Here is a 20,582-nt window from a genome sequence, read left to right as displayed (position 1 = left end):
TGTTTTCCTTCTGGAATCAACTGGAGAACCCTGACACCTATGTGAGGATACTGTTCGTTGACTTCAGCTCGGCCTTCAACACTGTCAATCCGAGCAAGCTGGTCAACAAGCTGCTGTCTCTGGGCCTGGACCACCACCTCTGTAGCTGGATTAAGGACTTTCTCTCCAACGGACCACAGCATGTGAGACTTGGAGACCTCATCTCATCCACCACCATCTTAAACACTGGCACCCCCCAAAGCTGTGTTCTTAGTCCACTCCTTTACTCACTCTTCACACAGGACTGTTCTCCCATTCATAACTCGAACCAAATATGCAAGTTTTGCAAATGACACAGCTGGGGTAGGGTTGATAACCAACAGCGATGAGGCAGCCTACAGAGTAGTAGTTCAGGCCCTCACATCTTGGTGTCAGAACAATGACTTCCTCCTCAACACCAACAAAATAAAGGAGCTTGTCATTGACTTCAGAAAACAACTGGATAAAACAAATGGCAGCCTGGTGATCTCTGGAGAGGAGGTGGAACAGGTGGGGAGCTTCAAGTACCTCGGTGTTCACCTCTCAGAGGACCTGACATGGGGAGTGAACACCAGAGAGGTGGTGAAGAAGGCCCAGCAGAGACTGTTCTTCCTGCGATCCCTGAGGAAAACTGGGCTCTCACAGAAGCTCCTCACCAACTTCTACCAGTGCACCATACAAAGTGTTCTGAGCTATGGATGCATAGTGTGGTTCTCCAGCTGCACCTCAGAGGAGAGGAAAGATTTGCAGCGGATCATCGGGACTGCATCTAAAATCATTGGTACCCCTCTCCAATCCCTGGAACAGATCTACTCTGCCAGGCTGAGAAACAGAGCCACAAAAATTAGGACTGACTGCACTCACCCCAGGCAATGTGTTTTTGACACCCTTCCCTCTGGAAGGCTTAGGGTCATAAAGTATAGTAATGTGCAATGACAATAAAATCAACTCCTCTCACAATTTTTGGAGGAATTTCATGAAACTTGGTAAAAGAGTTGATTATACGTCGCTAATATGCATATTGTAATTTCGTTAAATTCGGTCACATTTTACCAGAGTTACAGCCCTTGATTAACAACCTTGTACTTTGACAATTTCATGAAGGTGTGCTCGTCTTCTGACCGACTCCTCTCACAGTTTTTGGACGAATTTCTTGAAGCTTGGCAAAAGGCCTTGTTATATGACAGTAATACGCATATTGCGATTTAATTTCGTTTGTGAAAATTTGACCAGAGTTTTGACCCTTAATTAAATAACTTGTACTTTGACAATTTCACGAGGGTGTACGTTCTTCGGAAATCAACTCCTCTCGCAATTTGTGTAGGAATTTCACCAAACTTGGCAGAAGGCTTTGTTATATGACAGTTATACACACATTGAAATTTCGTTTACAACCCTGATTCCAAAAAATTTGGGACAAAGTACAAATTGTAAATAAAAACGGAATGCAGTAATTTACAAATCTCAAAAACTGATATTGTATTCACAATAGAACATAGACAACATATCAAATGTCGAAAGTGAGACATTTTGAAATTTCATGCCAAATATTGGCTCATTTGAAATTTCATGACAGCAACACATCTCTAAAAAGTTGGGACAGGGGCAATAAGAGACTGGAAAAGTTAAAGGTACAAAAAAGGAACAGCTGGAGGACCAAATTGCAACTCATTAGGTCAATTGGCAATAGGTCATTAACATGACTGGGTATAAAAAGAGCATCTTGGAGTGGCAGCGGCTCTCAGAAGTAAAGATGGGAAGAGGATCACCAATCCCCCTAATTCTGCGCCGACAAATAGTGGAGCAATATCAGAAAGGAGTTCGACAGTGTAAAATTGCAAAGAGTTTGAACATATCATCATCTACAGTGCATAATATCATCAAAAGATTCAGAGAATCTGGAAGAATCTCTGTGCGTAAGGGTCAAGGCTGGAAAACCATACTGGGTGCCCGTGATCTTCGGGCCCTTAGACGGCACTGCATCACATACAGGCATGCTTCTGTATTGGAAATCACAAAATGGGCTCAGGAATATTTCCAGAGAACATTATCTGTGAACACAATTCACTGTGCCATCCGCCGTTGCCAGCTAAAACTCTATAGTTCAAAGAAGAAGCCGTATCTAAACATGATCCAGAAGCGCAGACGTCTTCTCTGGGCCAAGACTCATTTAAAATGGACTGTGGCAAAGTGGAAAACTGTTCTGTGGTCAGACGAATCAAAATTTGAAGTTCTTTATGGAAATCAGGGACGCCGTGTCATTCGGACTAAAGAGGAGAAGGACGACCCAAGTTGTTATCAGCGCTCAGTTCAGAAGCCTGCATCTCTGATGGTATGGGGTTGCATTAGTGCGTGTGGCATGGGCAGCTTACACATCTGGAAAGACACCATCAATGCTAAAAGGTATATCCAGGCTCTAGAGCAACATATGCTCCCATCCAGACGACGTCTCTTTCAGGGAAGACCTTGCATTTTCCAACATGACAATGCCAAACCACATACTGCATCAATTACAGCATCATGGCTACGTAGAAGAAGGGTCCGGGTACTGAACTGGCCAGCCTGCAGTCCAGATCTTTCACCCATAGAAAACATTTGGTGCATCATAAAACGGAAGATACGACAAAAAAGACCTAAGACAGTTGAGCAACTAGAATCCTACATTAGACAAGAATGGGTTAACATTCCTATCCCTAAACTTGAGCAACTTATCTCCTCAGTCCCCAGACGTTTACAGATCAGTGTTCGAAATACCCGTCTCCAGTCTGCATTTTGCAGAATGATTTTCAAGATTGCAGAAGAAAAATTAAACAACCTGCAATTTTGCAGAATTAAAAAATCAGGCTCGGGATTCAATGATTCTCAATTTAGCAAACTGGCGGCGCTGTAAATAAACTGAAACCTGCGCCTCGTGAACCTGACGACGTTTTCCAGGTCAAAGTTGAGCAATATTTACGTAATACCGACGAAAGGCGACGACAACCAAATAAGGGCAGTTGCCATTTTCCGATGTAAGATTTCGTCACTTTTAATACCCGTCGGGAGGACCCGACAACTACCTCGGCAGTGTTCGGCAGTTTCCGCCATACATCTCCCAGAATTCAATGCGGCACAACAAACATGGCTCCCAAGAAGAGGATTGTTTCTTCGGGGCAAGAGTCCGACAAAAACGCCAAGAAAACAAGGACTATTTTATCGTATCTCGGCAAAACCAGCAGCCAGCGTGACTCCAACAACAACAGCGACAGATCGAGCGTCCGTGAGGGGGACAAAAATGAAGACGGTCGCTGCTGACTAGTTCTTATCTTGCATACATATATATTGGTAAATTGTATAGGTTTGTATATATTGTATTGTTGAATCGTGCAAAATTATACTGATATTATATCCCTTTTGAAGACAGCAACAGTATTTTACCTTTTATTCATAGATACTTTTGAATCTTTTGTTTTCTCATACCAAGCTACACTAATACATGTTTTGTGTACATGTTCTATTTTTTTTTTTTTACTAGTGCTGTCTTGCCTGTGGTGCAGACTAGCACAAAGTAAAACAGTTGCCCTGTAAGACAAAGCTCATAGGTTCAGTTCTGTAGCTCTCAGTAGTTCTGTAGCTCTCAGTTCTGCCATGATTAGTTTGTACCCAGTTGTTAGTTTAGAGCAGTGAAGCCCCTGCAGTAGTTCTCAGTTCAGTTCATGACCTTGTACTTTAGAAGCCAGGCGAACACCATGAACCCAAACGTCTTTCCATTTGCCAGTTGGGTTTTATTCCGTAATGGCATCAGTTCTTTGCATCATCGTAAGATGTAACAGAGTGTAGAATTGAAACCTTGCTTTCAATTTAAAACTACAGGTTGCAGATGCAAACACTGTGAATGAAGTACATTTTGGGTAACAATCTATTGTTCAAGCTAGAAACTTAATCTTGACAAAATGCAACATGACGTGTAACATGAAAATGAATGTTTTGTTTCTTGAAGAACAGTTGTGTTCTATTTTGTATTGTGGTGATACCTTTATATTAGTATGTTGTGTGGAAGGATAATGTGTGGGTGTGATAACTAGTACATTTATGAATTAGTTGGTATACTTCAAGTTCTAGTAGCCCGTAGTGTCAGGGCGAGGGGGATGAAAGACCTGTGGAGGGATCATGGAATGATAACTTTGCTGCAGAGAAGGATCTGTGAAGACTGAAATTAAAAATAGAGTGAGAGAATAAAGAATTACAGTAATGCTATGAGTTATAAAGCTAGATATGATGTAAATATAGGCATTATTAGGTTGAGAAGGGTGTAGTATGGAGGCTTGTGTATTTGCAGAAAATATTTCCAAATTACAGAACAAAATTTTGACATTCTGCAATATTGCAGAACACCGGAAAAAAGTATTTCGACCACTGCAGACTGTTGTAAAGAGAAAAGGGGATGTCTCACAGTGGTAAACATGGCCTTGTCCCAACATTTTTGAGATGTGGTGTTGTCATGAAATTTAAGATCACCTAATTTTTCTCTTTAAATGATACATTTTCTCAGTTTAAACATTTGATATGTCATCTATGTTCTATTCTGAATAAAATATGGAATTTTGAAACGTCCACATCATTGCATTCCGTTTTTATTTACAATTTGTACTTTGTCCCAACTTTTTTGGAATCGGGGTTGTAGTTTGGGCAAATTTTACCAGAGGTATGCCCTTGATTATTAACAAACTTGTACTTTGGCAATTTCATCAAGGTGTGCTTGCTTTCTGAAATCAACTTCTTTCATAGTTTTTATCCCCCACTGGCCGAAAGGCCCAAAGGGGGATTATGCCGTGGCGGTGTCCGTCCGTCCCGGGAAGAGTACTCACCTTCTGAAATGAACTCCTCTCACAATTTTTGGGGAATTTCATGAAACTTGGCAGGATTCTTTGTTATATGTCGGTGGTATGCATATTTAATTGAATTTCATTCAATTCAGTCACATTTTACCAGAGTTATGGCACAGTTGCCAGCGGGGGATATTGTGCTCTCCGAGCTCTCTTGAATTATATTTCCGTAGTCCATGATCTATCCATGTTTTATCAGCCACCGGAGTGAGTACATGGGTTGTTTTGAAGTCCAAGCTGTACAGTATGACCCAGAATAATGTGCTACTCCTTGGAAAAAACTTGTATGACTATTCCTAAGTTGCATGCGTTTATTTCCCTGACTGACAGGACCAGGCGATATTACAGTCGGGATTATAGTTGTGATGTGACTGCTCCAGACTGGAACTAAACTCAGGCAGAGGTATAGTCATAGTTGTAGGTATAGTTATAGTTATCGGTGTTTTGGGACCGGGCCCTTAGAGTCACTTTTGTCTGAGGCTGTTGCTAATACAGACAGTGAGAGAAGGGTGCTTTTTTTTTTTTAAGCTCTTAATGGCCATAATCATATAGAAAACGAACCATTTTCAGACCTTACTTGTACTATTTATTGCTCTATTTCTTATTTATTCTTGTGTATACAAAGAAATCCAATTTAATATCATTCCTAAATATCGGTGAGCCAAGTTTTTATCCTGAATAAACAAACGCATCCTTCTTTCATACGGCGATGGTACTCCACGCTCCACTTTGATTATTACTGACTGACTTGGCCAAGACTTGGTAGACTTTGTTCTTTGGAAGTTCCTCAGGCACATCCACTGTACTCCAGGTTAATTATCAGCCTTGAGTTTTATCACACAGGCTTCAGTGCTATTAATGGCCCTGACGCTGCCTCAGCACATTATTTCCACTCTCCGCCTCCTGTGATGTCCACTCACATCTTTGTGAGCTTTATATATTGAAGGCTGTCATTAGTCTATTATAGTTAATCTGCTCTTCCTGTTCATTTCTTCAGCTTGCTGCTCTGCACAAAGCCGTGTTTCTGCCGTGTACTTCTCTAAAGAGCCCTTCCTGAGCGGAGCCGAAGTGGAGGCCCGTTTTACACCTGAGCCCATTTTGCCTCCTCCTCAGATAATTAATATGGTGGAGAAGGAGGCCCAAGTGGCCAAGAGCGATGACTCACTCTGCGTCTCGGGGATAAAACTCTATAAATCATGTGCAGACCTTCTACCTGAGCACTGTTCATCGCCAGCCCCTATTAGAAGACCTTCTTTTGCCTCCAATTATCCTGTCCAGTCATTGGAATTTATTTGTATTGCTCGCCCCCATAAAATTATAACTTTGCCTAATAATTTTCCCCGATGCCATCCAACCCAAGGTTAATGGTTTCTTTTCTGACGTTCAGCCGTTTGATCAGCAGAAATGCTCTCAAATACTCTGTCTAATATACACACAGTACACACACACAGTACACACGCTACCCACCCAGTACACACACACAGTACACACACACAGTACACACGCTACCCACCCAGTACACACACACAGTACACACGCTACCCACCCAGTACACACACACGCAGTACACACACACAGTACACACACACAGTACACACGCTACCCACCCAGTACACACACACACAGTACACATACACAGTACACACGCTACCCACACAGTACACACACACAGTACACACGCTACCCACCCAGTACACACACACGCAGTACACACACACAGTACACACACACAGTACACACGCTACCCACCCAGTACACACACACAGTACACACGCTACCCACCCAGTACACACACACACACAGTACACACACACAGTACACACGCTACCCACCCAGTACACACACACACACACAGTACACACACACAGTACACACGCTACCCACCCAGTACACACACACACAGTACACACGCTACCCACCCAGTACACACACACACACACACACACACACACACACAGTACACACACACAGTACACACGCTACCCACCCAGTACACACACACACACACAGTACACACACACAGTACACACGCTACCCACCCAGTACACACACACACAGTACACACACACAGTACACACTCTCCCCACCCAGTACACACACACACCCAGTACACACACACACCCAGTACACACACACAGTACACACGCTACCCACCCAGTACACACACACACACACAGTACACACACACAGTACACACGCTACCCACCCAGTACACACACAGTACACACGCTACCCAACCAGTACACACACACACACACACACACACACAGTACACACACACAGTACACACGCTACCCACCCAGTACACACACACACACACAGTACACACACACAGTACACACGCTACCCACCCAGTACACACACAGTACACACGCTACCCAACCAGTGTACACACACACACACACACACACACACACACACAGTACACACACACAGTACACACTCTCCCCACCCAGTACACACACACACAGTACACACACACACACAGTACACACACACAGTACACACGCTACCCACCCAGTACACACACAGTACACACGCTACCCAACCAGTGTACACACACACACACACACACACACACACACACACACAGTACACACACACAGTACACACTCTCCCCACCCAGTACACACACACACAGTACACACACACACACAGTACACACACACAGTACACACGCTACCCACCCAGTACACACACAGTACACACGCTACCCAACCAGTACACACACACACACACACACACACACACACACACACACACAGTACACACGCTACCCACCCAGTACACACACACACACACACACACACACAGTACACACGCTACCCACCCAGTACACACACACACACACACACACACAGTACACACGCTACCCACCCAGTACACACACAGTACACACACAGTACACACACTACCCACCCAGTATACACACACACACACACACACACACACACACACACACACACACACACAGTACACACGCTACCCACCCAGTACACACACACACACACACACACACACACACACAGTACACACGCTACCCACCCAGTACACACACAGTACACACGCTACCCAACCAGTACACACACACACACACACACACAGTACACACGCTACCCACCCAGTACACACACACACACACACACACACACACACACAGTACACACGCTACCCACCCAGTACACACACACACACACACACACACAGTACACACGCTACCCACCCAGTACACACACACACACACACACACACACAGTACACACACACACAGTACACACGCTACCCACCCAGTACACACACACAGTACACACGCTACCCACCCAGTACACACACACAGTGCACACACACAGTACACACACACAGTACACACGCTACCCACCCAGTGCACACACACAGTACACACATACAGTACACACGCTACCCACCCAGTACACACACACACACAGTACACACACACAGTACACACGCTACCCACCCAGTACACACACACACACACACACACACACACACACAGTACACACACACAGTACACACGCTACCCACCCAGTACACACACACACACAGTACACACGCTACCCACCCAGTACACACACACAGTACACACACACACACACACACACAGTACACACGCTACCCACCCAGTACACACACAGTACACACGCTACCCACCCAGTACACACACACACACACACACACACACAGTACACACACAGTACACACGCTACTCACCCAGTACACACACACACATACACACAGTACATACACACACACAGTACACACGCTACCCACCCAGTACACACACACAGTACACACACACACACACACACACACACAGTAAACACGCTACCCACACACCCAGTACACACACACAGTAAACACACTACCCACACACACACAGTACACGCGCTACACACATTACCCACACACACAGTACACACGCTACCCACCCAGTACACACACACACACACACACAGTACACACACACACACAGTACACACACACAGTAAACACACTACCCACACACACACAGTACACGCACTACACACATTACCCACACACACAGTACACACACAGTACACACGCTACCCACCCAGTACACACACACACACACACACACACACACAGTACACACACAGTACACACGCTGCCCACCCAGTACACACACAGTACACACGCTGCCCACCCAGTGTTTTCAGTGTTACTTGATTTGTCTCATGTTTGGTGCTTGGCCATTTCAGCAGACTCTACTCTTTGTGCAGAATAACAATCGCAAAACTGATAAGCAATGCTCACGGTGTTATAAGTTTGATTTCTGGATATTTATTGGCTATGAATCATTTTTACATACCAGCTGGGGTGAAACGTGGAATCAGTTATTTCACTAACAGAAATTAATTAATGCTGAGAATTCTGAAGAATAAACTATGCTATAATGTGTACATATTTCATGATTATGCACATATCACTAGTTCTGGGCAATATGATATAATAATCATGATAAAAAGTAATCGTCACAATACACTTCTAAAATAATGCAGGTATTTATTTATTTATTTATTTATTTAAATTACAAATTCTGATTGGAAACAGTAATTTAATGTTGTAGCAGAAATAACTTTTTAAAATAATCTGTAAACTGTGTTAGAATTTATTAGAGAAATTTTTTATTATTATTATTCATCTCATCTCATCATCTCTAGCCGCTTTATCCTTCTACAGGGTCGCAGGCAAGCTGGAGCCTATCCCAGCTGACTACGGGCGAAAGGCGGGGTACACCCTGGACAAGTCGCCAGGTCATCACAGGGCTGACACATAGACACAGACAACCATTCACACTCGCATTCACACCTACGGTCAATTTAGAGCCACCAGTTAACCTAACCTGCATGTCTTTGGACTGTGGGGGAAACCGGAGCACCCGGAGGAAACCCACGCGGACACGGGGAGAACATGCAAACTCCGCACAGAAAGGCCCTCGCCGGCCCCGGGGCTCGAACCCAGGACCTTCTTGCTGTGAGGCGACAGCGCTAACCACTACACCACCGTGCCGCCCCATTATTATTATTATTATTATTATTATTATTATCTCTCCTTCTCTTGTTAAGTTATTCTTGTAGACATTAAATAAATGATTAAATTCTATACACTCACCTTCAACTTTGTTAGGAACACCAGTACACCCGCTGTTTTATTCAGTTATCTAATCAGCCAATCATGTGGCCGCACCACAGTGCATTAAATCATGCAGATACAGGCCAAGAGCTTCAATTAATTTTCACATCAAACATCCGAATGGAGAAAAAATGTGATCTTTGTGACTTTAACCGTGACATGATTGTCCATCTGGTACCAGATGGGCTGGTTCGACTATTTTATAAACTGCTGATCTCCCGGTAATTTCACACACGACAGTCTCTAGAGTTTATACAGGATGGTGCGAAAAGAAAAAAAAAGGAAAAAACCAAACCCAACCCTGACAGTTCTGTGGATGGAAACATGTTGTTGATAAGAAAGGAAGGGGGGAAAATGGCCAGATTGGTTTGAGTTGACAGGAAGTTTCAAAAACTCAAATAATCACTCTTTACAACCGTGGTCTGCTGAAAAGCATCTCAGCAGGCACAAAATATCAAACTGTGAGGTGGATTGGGCTACAAGAGCAGAAGGTTCCACTAGTGTGAGAGAAGAACAGGAATCTAACGCTGTCATGGGCACAAATTGACCCAAACTAGGCAGTCAAAGACAAGAAAAAAATCAATCACCTGGTCTTTTTTTTCAGTCTTCACCTGTCCAGGTGCGTTTTCACTCATTATTAAAACCCAAGCTTAAAGCTAGACGGCCTTTCAATTTCATAAAATCTGTGAAATTTAGTTCCGTCTGAAATTTGGTCATTGTGATACATGTTTATCTCTGTAATACCTCATAAAATATCAGACCATTCTATAGCTGGGAAGTTATTTAATTTGAGGGGATTAAAGCAAATAATGTGCATGAAATCACTCGCTTCGTGCAGTCAAGCAGACAGAGGAAGTCCATGTGCACGTGCGCAGGTTTACCTTCTTCTTCTTCTTTTGGGTTTTACAGCAGCTGGCATCCACAGTCTTGCATTACTACCATCTACAGGTTGAACTTTGAGCGTGCACTGACAGTTCCATCATTCTGTCGCTAAACGAACAGCTGATCACACCGAGGTGCTCGCTGAGCGCCGATATTTATTAGTTTGGGCCTGCGTTTCCTTTCCTTCGTATATAACATAACATCTTTTCTTCTCGCTTTCTTTCCGTTACTGTAGTCGGTTTTTCATGTTTCATTCGCACACTCGCGTCCTCCATTTTTCTCTCCTGTTTCAAATTTGTATCCCACAATGCCTTGCACGAACGGGGAAAGCCCACCACGTCATGCATGACGTAGTATCTTGTATTGGGTCATGGTGAAGCAGGAAAAAATAGCGGAGAATTTAGGGCCACATGGCTCCAAGTTCATTAATTGTTCTATTAAAAAAAAGAAATAAAATTGGAAGTCTGTGATTTCAAATTCAGTAGCTTTCGGTCCACTAAACAAAAATAATTAGGTCTTGGGGAAAAATCCTTTTTATGACCTACACTTGAAAAATCTGAAAGGCAGTCTACCTTTAAGTGTAATCATTACAGCATGTTGTATTAATAACTGTATTATTTTATTTCTAAGTACCCTTAATAAAACTGTTCCATGTTTTCATGTGTCCCTGATCTAACAGAAGTCATTTGTACGAGGATGTTTCAGATGATCTTATAGAGCAATGACACTGAAGAATGGTTTTGCGAAGCAGGGCTATAGGTGAAATGCTTATTATTTAAAAAAAAAAAAAGTCATAAAAAAGAACCGTAATGCTCTGTGTAAATGTCTTATGGCTTTCATAACATTTCTAAAATCTAACTCGTTTAAAAAAAAAAAAAAGTTGAAATGAAAAAGCTGAATAGATAAGTATCCGGGTGTGTGTGTGAGGAGGATAAATCCAAAATATCTTCTGTGCTTAAGCTTTGAATTACTGTCATATTAAAGCAAATCTCTCTCTCTCTCTCTTTCTTTATATATTTACAGTCAGAGGAAAATGTTTGTACATCCTTTGGAATTTTTTACATTTCTGCCTAAACTGGTCATAAAACATCATCTGAACTCTCCAGCAATCTTAAGAATGAACAAACAGTGTCTGCTTGAACTAAAACCACCCAAACATTTGCGTTTTATCATATTTTTATTGGCCATAAGATGGAATTATTCACAGGATAGGGAGGCATAAGTAAGTACACCCTTTGATTTAGTAGCTGGTTGACCCTCCTCTGGCTGCAATAACTTCAACCAGACGTTTCCTGTAGTTGCAGACTAGACGGGCACAACGATCAGGAGAAATCTTGCACCATTCCTCTTTGCAAAACTGTTGCAATTCAGCAAGATTCCTGGGATGCCTGGAATGGATGGCTTTCTTGAGGTCATGCCACAACATCTCAGTTGGATTGAGGTCGGGGCTTTGACTGGGCCATTCCAGAATGTGAATTTTGTTCTTCTGAAACCATTCTAATGTCGACCTGCTTCTGTGTTTAGGGTCATTGTCCTGTTGCAGAACCCATCCTCTCTTGAGTTTCAACTTTTTGACAGATTGCCTCAGGTTTTTCTGCAAAATATCTTGATATACTTGAGAATTCATTTTCCCATTGATTATAGCCAGTTGTCCAGGCCCAGAGGCAGCAAAGCACCCCCACACCATGATGCTACCGCCGCCATACTTGACGGTGGGGATGAGGTTTTGCTGATGGTGTGCTGTACCGACTTTCCTCCACACATGATGTGGTGTGTTCCCCCCAAACAATTCAACTTTGGTTTCATCAGACCACAATATGTTTTTCCAGTGGCACTGAGGAGCATCCAAATGCTTTTTCGCGAACTCCAAGTGAGCAGAAATGTTCTTTCTGGACAGCAATGGCTTCCTCCGTGGCCTTCTCCCATGAATCCCATTCTTGTTCAGTGTCTTTCTTATAGTAGATGTGTCCACAGAGATGTCTGCATGTTTCAGTGATTTCCTCAAGTCTTCAGCGGACACTCTTGGATTCTTTTTTACATCATTGATGATGACTCGCAGTGCCTTTGGAGTGATCTTCGCAGGGCGGCCACTCCTTGGCAGAGTAACAACCGTTCCAAATTGTCTCCATTTATACACAATTTTTCTAATTGCAGACACATGAACACCAAGGGTCTTAGAGATGGTTTTGTAACCCTTTTTAGTTTTATACAAATCAATTATTTTGTGTCTTAAGTCTTCAGACAGCGAGGCATGATGCACAGAACATGCCTCTCATCAAAACACACCTTTTAACTGGTTTTCCAGTGGGGTGGGTAGCTTACGACACACCTCAGTGATTGGACATCAGGTTGGCTCACACCTGAGTCAAATTGTTTAATCATCTAATTAGTCTAATTAGCTCTTGGATGAGCCTTAGCTAAGGGTGTACTTACTTATGCCTCCCTATCCTGTCAATATTTCCATCTTATGGCCAATAAAAATATGATAACATGTAATTGTTTGAGTGGTTTTAGTTCAAGCAGACACTGTTTGTTCATTCTTAAGATTGCTGGAGAGTTCAGGCGATGTTTTATGACCAATTTAGGCAGAAATGTAAAAAATTCCAAAGGGTGTACAAACATTTTCCTCCGACTGTACATGAGCTTTGTTCTTATTCCTATTTGCCTTTCTTCTGCCTGGCAGATCCACATCATTGACTTTGATGATGAGAACAATATCATTAATAAGAATGTGCTTCTGCATCATGCTGGTGAGATATGGCACATCGGCGCCAGCCCTGCTGACAGAGGAGTGCTGACCACGTGTTATAACAAGAGTAAGCCAATCTCTCTGTCCTTCTCTCCTATTCTTAACGTCTTTCTGTCACTCTGTCTGTCTTGACTATGGGTTCTGTTAAACGAATAGATCTCCACGCTTCCATGGCAGTCACTCTTAATAGAAGTGTCTCAAAAGAGTGAGCTTGGCCAAAAATGAAATGTGCACGAGTTCTGATTTTTACTCGACTAGAGGACTCGAGTAACTCACTTTTGCCCGATATAACCAAGTACAAAAATACAAAGAAACACACCAACCATGCAGAGTTCGTCCCTAGTTCTGAATAGATAAACAATTTTACAACTGGGTTATGATACAAATTCTACAACAAGGGCAAATCAAATCAATGTATTTGTATAGCAGTTTTAAAGGTCCCATGGCATGAAATTTTCACTTTCTGAGGTTTTTTAACGTTAAAATGAGTTCCTCTGACCTTCTTAAGTCACCCCAGTGGCTAGAAATTTCATAATGTGTAAACCAAACTATGCCCAACATTTGAGAATGGCGCGTCAAAACGGCGCGTTGATAAGCTCTTCCCTTTACTACGTCAGCAAGGGAGATGATCCCCACGCCCCCCCCTCTGGATTCCCACCCACTGTATGGATTGCCCCGCCCAGTTGTAGTGAGGAGACCATAGAGGACACAACAACATGGCATCACCTAAGCGAGCGAAACATGGAAATTGCACTGTACATGGATGTGACAACACAGAAAAGAGTCTGTTTTTACTGCCGACGGGAGAGCCCCTGAAGACGCAGTGGCTTAATTTTATTTACTTCAATAATACGCCGTCGAGTCTACCTAAGACGGTGTATGTTTGTCGGAAACATTTTACTGATGAATGTTTCCACAACTTGGGACAGTACAGGGCAGGTTTTGCACATCAACTGTCACTGAAGCCTGGGTCCGTACCAAGCATCCCTGCCGCATCAACAACAAACACCGAACAAGTAAGTGTATAACTGGTCGTTTTGCCGTGTTTTAAAATCGGTGCGTTAGCCTAGCAATGGCTACATTAGCTGTGCAGCTAACCGCTTCCTGCAGTTAGCCAGGTAATCTGCGCTACAAAACTAAAGAGCATGCAGCATGCTCTGTTAAACTGAGTTTAGTCTGGAAATTGACTGTAACTTATGAGCTTATGTTTGACTATTGCTCCGCAACGCATGTCTTCTGTTGGATAAGCGATATGTTGCTGTAGTTGCTGCTTCTATCCTCTTTGGTTATGGAGTGCGTGTTCAAGCCTAGGGTATTATACGTTCGTAAACTACCACTCCGAACACTCTCACTCTCTGTTCTCTGTGTCACGTTGAGTTTACGAAAGGAGTCCGAGGGAGAACGGGGTTTTGTCTTAGCAGCGTGGCTACAGGCGCTGATAGCAGCGAGTATGTGTGTGCACATATTCTTTAAATTCGTTTTTTAAGACAAGGATTTTTTAAGATGTTACCTTGACAGTTTCAGCGATAAACTTCCACCTTCTTCAAACAGTCACCAGATGTCGAGTGGTGACGTGCCTTATCAGCTGATGTTACGCTACGGAGGCGTGAACGTCCCGCCCAATTTGACAGGTAGTTACGCCGTAGCGTAACATCAGCTGATAAGGCACGTCACCACTCGACATCTGGTGACTGTTTGAAGAAGGTGGAAGTTTATCGCTGAAACTGTCAAGGTAACATCTTAAAAAATCCTTGTCTTAAAAAACGATTTTAAATAGTTTCAATAGGTAGACATAATGAACTTTTACTACATATGTGTGTGCACAGCTTGGTCAAGCCCTTCCCCCTCCCCCCATGGCCCGCCCCCACCCTCTACCCTTCCCCGCCTCCTGCTTCTCATTAGCAAAACGACGCACTGGGAAAAGCGCTGAAATGGGGCTTTCTCCCAGGAGGCTATATTTACGTGCCGAGGGTTCATTTCGAGAAAGGCTGCAGATATAACATCCGGAAGCCTCCACGAGCCCGTTTAAAGCATCAACAAACCACCATGCCATGGGACCTTTAACAATAGACATTGTCGCAAAGCAGCTTTACGGAAAAATATTGATTTAAAAGTGCATATCCTGGACCAATTTCATTTTTTTTAAATATCTGAAAGTATGTCCCTTTACACACTCATCCAGAAGGGTAATTTTGCACAAGGCCGTCTGTCTACAGCAGAAAAAAAATAAAATAACAAAATGCGTCTGGAAAAATCCAAAGGGAGTCTGGAGCCAGATTCGTGACGTTACCTGCGGAAGCGCCAGCAGGCTGCGAGAGCTTGTACTGTTTCAGCACACAGCCTGTGTAGACCAAGTTTAGCAGCTAGCGATTTTGCATTGAAATATGGAATTGTCACCTGAGCGCAATGTTACTTCACATTTGGATGAAGAATATAATGAGATGTCAGAATTATTTCTTACCCTGGCAACAGTCAACTTGTGAATCACCGATTTTCTTGGTCTTTTTCTCGGCTCTGCTTGGTCCTCGGCTTCGAGGGCCTCAGTGGATGCGGCACTTCGCCTTCTGTCAGGGAAGACGAACACGGCTGGCTCCTTTGGTGACGCTGACACAGATGGAGATGGTGTTGCTTTGGGCATTCTGACAGATGGAACTGCGTCTTTTTTCAGATCAAGTTGCCTCACAAAGTCCATTTCCCACTGCAAATAGTTCTCAAAGTCGTCAGGCTTTATGAAGTGAGCACCGCAAATAACGCTGTCGTCTGTAGCATGTAGCCAATTTTTTTCTGGGTGCCTCGCACGAAGCGCTCCCATTTCTCTCTCATTGTCCGGTCTTTTGGAAAACGATGAGTACTAATCCCATCAAGATTGGTGTTGCTACACCCTCCTACGATACATCTGTTAGCCATTTTAATAATTACGTGATAACGGTAAAGAAATTTGCAGAAAACCACCAGGTCGTTTTCTTATAAACAAACCAGCGCTGATGTAGGATTCAGAAGGAGGCGTCCCGCACGCGACGTCACGAAAATCAATGTTTGCTGGGAAATCCAAATGGCAAGTTTTTTCAGAGGCGGACCAATTCGCCTCAAATGGCTTGATTTCAACTGAATTTTTCTGGTATTGCGCAAGGTAAAAAAAAAATTGCACAAAATGCAAAATTTGACAGATATTTGACTAAAGTTTAATACAAAATAGGAGAATTACATTAATCTTGCTCCTGAATTTACCCGTGATATGCACTTTAAACATATGAGTTAATCAATTTATCCCTAATGAGAAAGCCTGAGGTGATGGTGGCAAGGGAAAACTCCCTGAGACAACATGAGGAAGAAACCTTGAGAGGAACCAGACTCAAAAGGGAACCCATCCTCATTTGAATGATGACAGATAGCATGATTATAATAACCCGCTTCTATTTGTGTGTCCTACACACACAAAAAGTGTAACTAGGAAATTCATTATAACTTTGGCATGCAGTCTATTTTGTTGAAGTTCTCAACTGTTCATCAGGCTTGTAGTACTTGAGTCCAGGATTCGGACTCGAGTTCTTATAGTGCTATAGTTCTTCTTGTCAAGGTGTATGCAAATTCTTCACACAAACATTCATAATGATTCATACATTTACATAAAAATGATTCATACAGAGTTTATATAGATGCTTAAAAGATGTAGAAATGCTTGTTTTCTCACGTTATGTTTTCAAGGTTTGAAATGGTGGAGTGGTGAGCAGGCTTGTACAACCCCGATTCCAAAAAAGTTGGGACAAAGTACAAATTGTAAATAAAAATGGAATGCAATGATGTGGAAGTTTCAAAATTCCATATTTTATTCAGAATAGAACATAGATGACATATCAAATGTTTAAACTGAGAAAATGTATCATTTAAAGAGAAAAATTAGGTGATTTTTAAATTTCATGACAACAACACATCTCAAAAAAGTTGGGACAAGGCCATGTTTACCACTGTGAGACATCCCCTTTTCTCTTTACAACAGTCTGTAAACGTCTGAGGACTGAGGAGACAAGTTGCTCAAGTTTAGGGATAGGAATGTTAACCCATTCTTGTCTAATGTAGGATTATAGTTGCTCAACTGTCTTAGGTCTTTTTTGTCATATCTTCCATTTTATGATGCGCCAAATGTTTTCTATGGGTGAAAGATCTGGACTGCAGGCTGGCCGGTTCAGTACCCGGACCCTTCTTCTACACAGCCATGATGCTGTAATCAGGGTTTCTGCGGAGTCTTAAAAAGTCTAAAATTTGATAATCCTAATTTAAGGCCTTAAAAAGTCTAAAATACGAGCATATTTTGCATTGTAGGTCTTAAATGTAATTTTGTGAAGTCTTAAATCCTTACGTCCATTTACCCCATTCGCTTTTTTTTGTTAAATGCGTTGGTGATATTCATAATTAGTCATATAGGCTAGGCCTACTTAGTATCAGTAGGCTACGCTGCAAACTACAAATGAAACACAGTGGAATCCGGCGTCTAGCCTGGTTGGCATGGTGATGCACAGGGCATGGTACGCGTGCATTTAGACAGTAGAGCCTAAAAGAAGCGAGGGAGATCGTTATGGTTTGTAGCAAAATGGGTAAATGCAAGTTTAACGACTGCTGGCTTGAACGCAATGATTTCATAGACTGGTTAAAACGTGTACCAAACAATCCGTTTGAGGCGTACTGCAGATTGTGCAAAAGAACACTCGAACTCGGCACCCTGGGTGTAAAGGCACCGGAATGGCACGCGAAAGCGGAGAAGCACCAGGCTGCCCATAAAAGTCTGCAACAATCGCATGCCGTCACTCAATTTTGTTCACCGTTGTCAGGTCCAAGCACATCTCGAGACGGTGTATCAGCTAACTCCGTGCGAACTGTAACGTTACAACACAAACCGTACGGAATCGAATGCCTCATCCTCAAGTGATTTGCGGGACGTCTTTGGCTCCACTGCAACTTTAAAAGCCAAAGTGTTGTGGATTTTAAACACAATGACAATGCATCACTCATATAAAAGCAATGACAAGATTGGGGAGCTTTTTCAGGCCATGTTTCCCGATTCTAACATTGCCCAAACGTTCCGCTACAGCAATGTAGTGCTCTCTCTCTCTCTCTCTCTCTCTCTCTCTCTCTCTCTCTCCATTTAATCAATTTGTTAATGATCTAGCGTAATGCAGTGGTTTTCAAACTTTTTCAAACCCTTTCCTAACATCCCTTTCTCCCTCTCTGACCCCCTCTTTGAGTCCACTTGTACAAAGTCCAGTAACATAAATCGAGGGCCATAACTCTGAAAATAATATCCATCCATCCATTATCTCTAGCCGCTTTATCCTGTTCTACAGGGTCGCAGGCAAGCTGGAGCCTATCCCAGCTGACTACAGGCGAAAGGCAGGGTACACCCTGGACAAGTCGCCAGGTCATCACAGGGCTGACACATAGACACAGACAACCATTCACACTCACATTCACACCTACGGTCAATTTAGAGTCACCAGTTAACCTAACCTGCATGTCTTTGGACTGTGGGGGAAACCGGAGCACCCGGAGGAAACCCACGGGGAGAACATGCAAACTCCGCACAGAAAGGCCCTCGCCGGCCACAGGGCTCGAACCCAGGACCTTCTTGCTGTGAGGCGACAGTGCTAACCACTACACCACTGTGCTTGCCCCTCTGAAAATAATAATTTCTCGTAAATTATTTTCGAACTCAACTTAGATCATGAATAGTAATATGAGCATGCAAAGTTTCATTGATGTAGCTTATGTAGTTTCTGAAAAAAAAACTTGTCCAGATTGGGACGGACAGACGGACTCCATTCCTATATCCCCCTGCACACTTCATGACGGGGGATAATTAGCACTTTAGACGTAATAGATCTAATATTTAATTAGTCCTACCTTTAGATCAAAGGTGCTGGCAGTGGCTGTACATTCAGTATGATCTAATTTTATGTTAATTAGGTTACTAGAACAAAAACTCTGAGTATTTCTACTTTTTTGTATAGTTTGGGGAACAAACACAGTCTCAGTATAGTGGAACCTGAGTGACAACCCTGTGCAGATGGTCAGTTTAGCCTTTTTTGGCCCTTTTCCACTACCCTTTTTCAGCTCACTTCAACTCACTTTAGCCCGACACGGCTCGCGTTTCGACTACCAAAGAACAGCACGACTCAGCTCGCTTCAGCCCTGCTTAGCCCCTAAAACTCGCACGGTTTTGGAGTGGGGCTGAAGCGAGCCGAGTGAGGCTGGGGGCGTGAGCAGACACTACCCTGTGCACTGATTGGTGAGGAGGAGTGTCCTCACATGCCCACACACGCCCTGCGAGCACGCTGGGATCTGTAAACACCGTAAACCCAGAAGAAGAAGAATTACGAATTACGAGAATTTCTGAAGCCTTATGCACCTCGCCTCATCTATACGCTCTTGCCAGTATCTGTTGGCGTTGTCGGTGACAACAAGCCACAGCACCAAGACCAGCAACACTAACGACTCCATGTCCTCCATGTTTATCGTTTACTATCCGGGTCGTGAGACTACCGCTTAAAAGATCACTGATGTCACTGTTTGCACCGCTTAACGACATCACGTGACGTCCACCCACTTTCGCTAACTCCACCCAATGTGTCCACCCACTTCCAGCCAGCACGGTTCAGCGCGGTTGTAGTCGAAATGCAACTCCAACAGTCCCGCTCAGCTCGACTCAGCCCAACTCAGCACGGCACGGCTCAGCCCAACTCAGCCGCGTTTGTAGTGGAAAAGCGGCATTTGTCTGTTCCCTGGCTTTGGCTCTGGATTGTCATCAGTTAACTAGGCTTGTTCTGAGATTGTGAGCTATGCATCCTGAGTGGGATGGATACCGTCCCGCTCAAACAGGCCAGCCTTGACTTCAAAACTACTCC

At 43.4% G+C, this 20,582-nt stretch overlaps 1 protein-coding gene across 2 annotated transcripts in view; it reads left to right on the top strand.

Moving 5' to 3' along the window:
• Positions 1-20,582, top strand: part of eipr1 (EARP complex and GARP complex interacting protein 1) — a 139,253-nt gene that overhangs the window by 14,978 nt on the left and 103,693 nt on the right. The window contains exon 3 of one of the 2 annotated variants that reach the window (XM_060934687.1): positions 13,621-13,753. The exons of the other annotated variant lie outside the window; for it this stretch is intronic. Coding sequence (XP_060790670.1) covers positions 13,621-13,753 — 133 coding nt within the window. The remainder of the gene's footprint in view (positions 1-13,620; positions 13,754-20,582) is intronic. 2 annotated transcript variants of the gene reach the window in all.

Source organism: Neoarius graeffei, chromosome 11, assembly GCF_027579695.1.
Source record: "Neoarius graeffei isolate fNeoGra1 chromosome 11, fNeoGra1.pri, whole genome shotgun sequence".
Lineage (NCBI taxonomy): Eukaryota > Metazoa > Chordata > Actinopteri > Siluriformes > Ariidae > Neoarius > Neoarius graeffei.
Note: the sequence above shows the minus strand (reverse complement) of the source record. Positions and strands in the feature narration are given on the sequence as shown.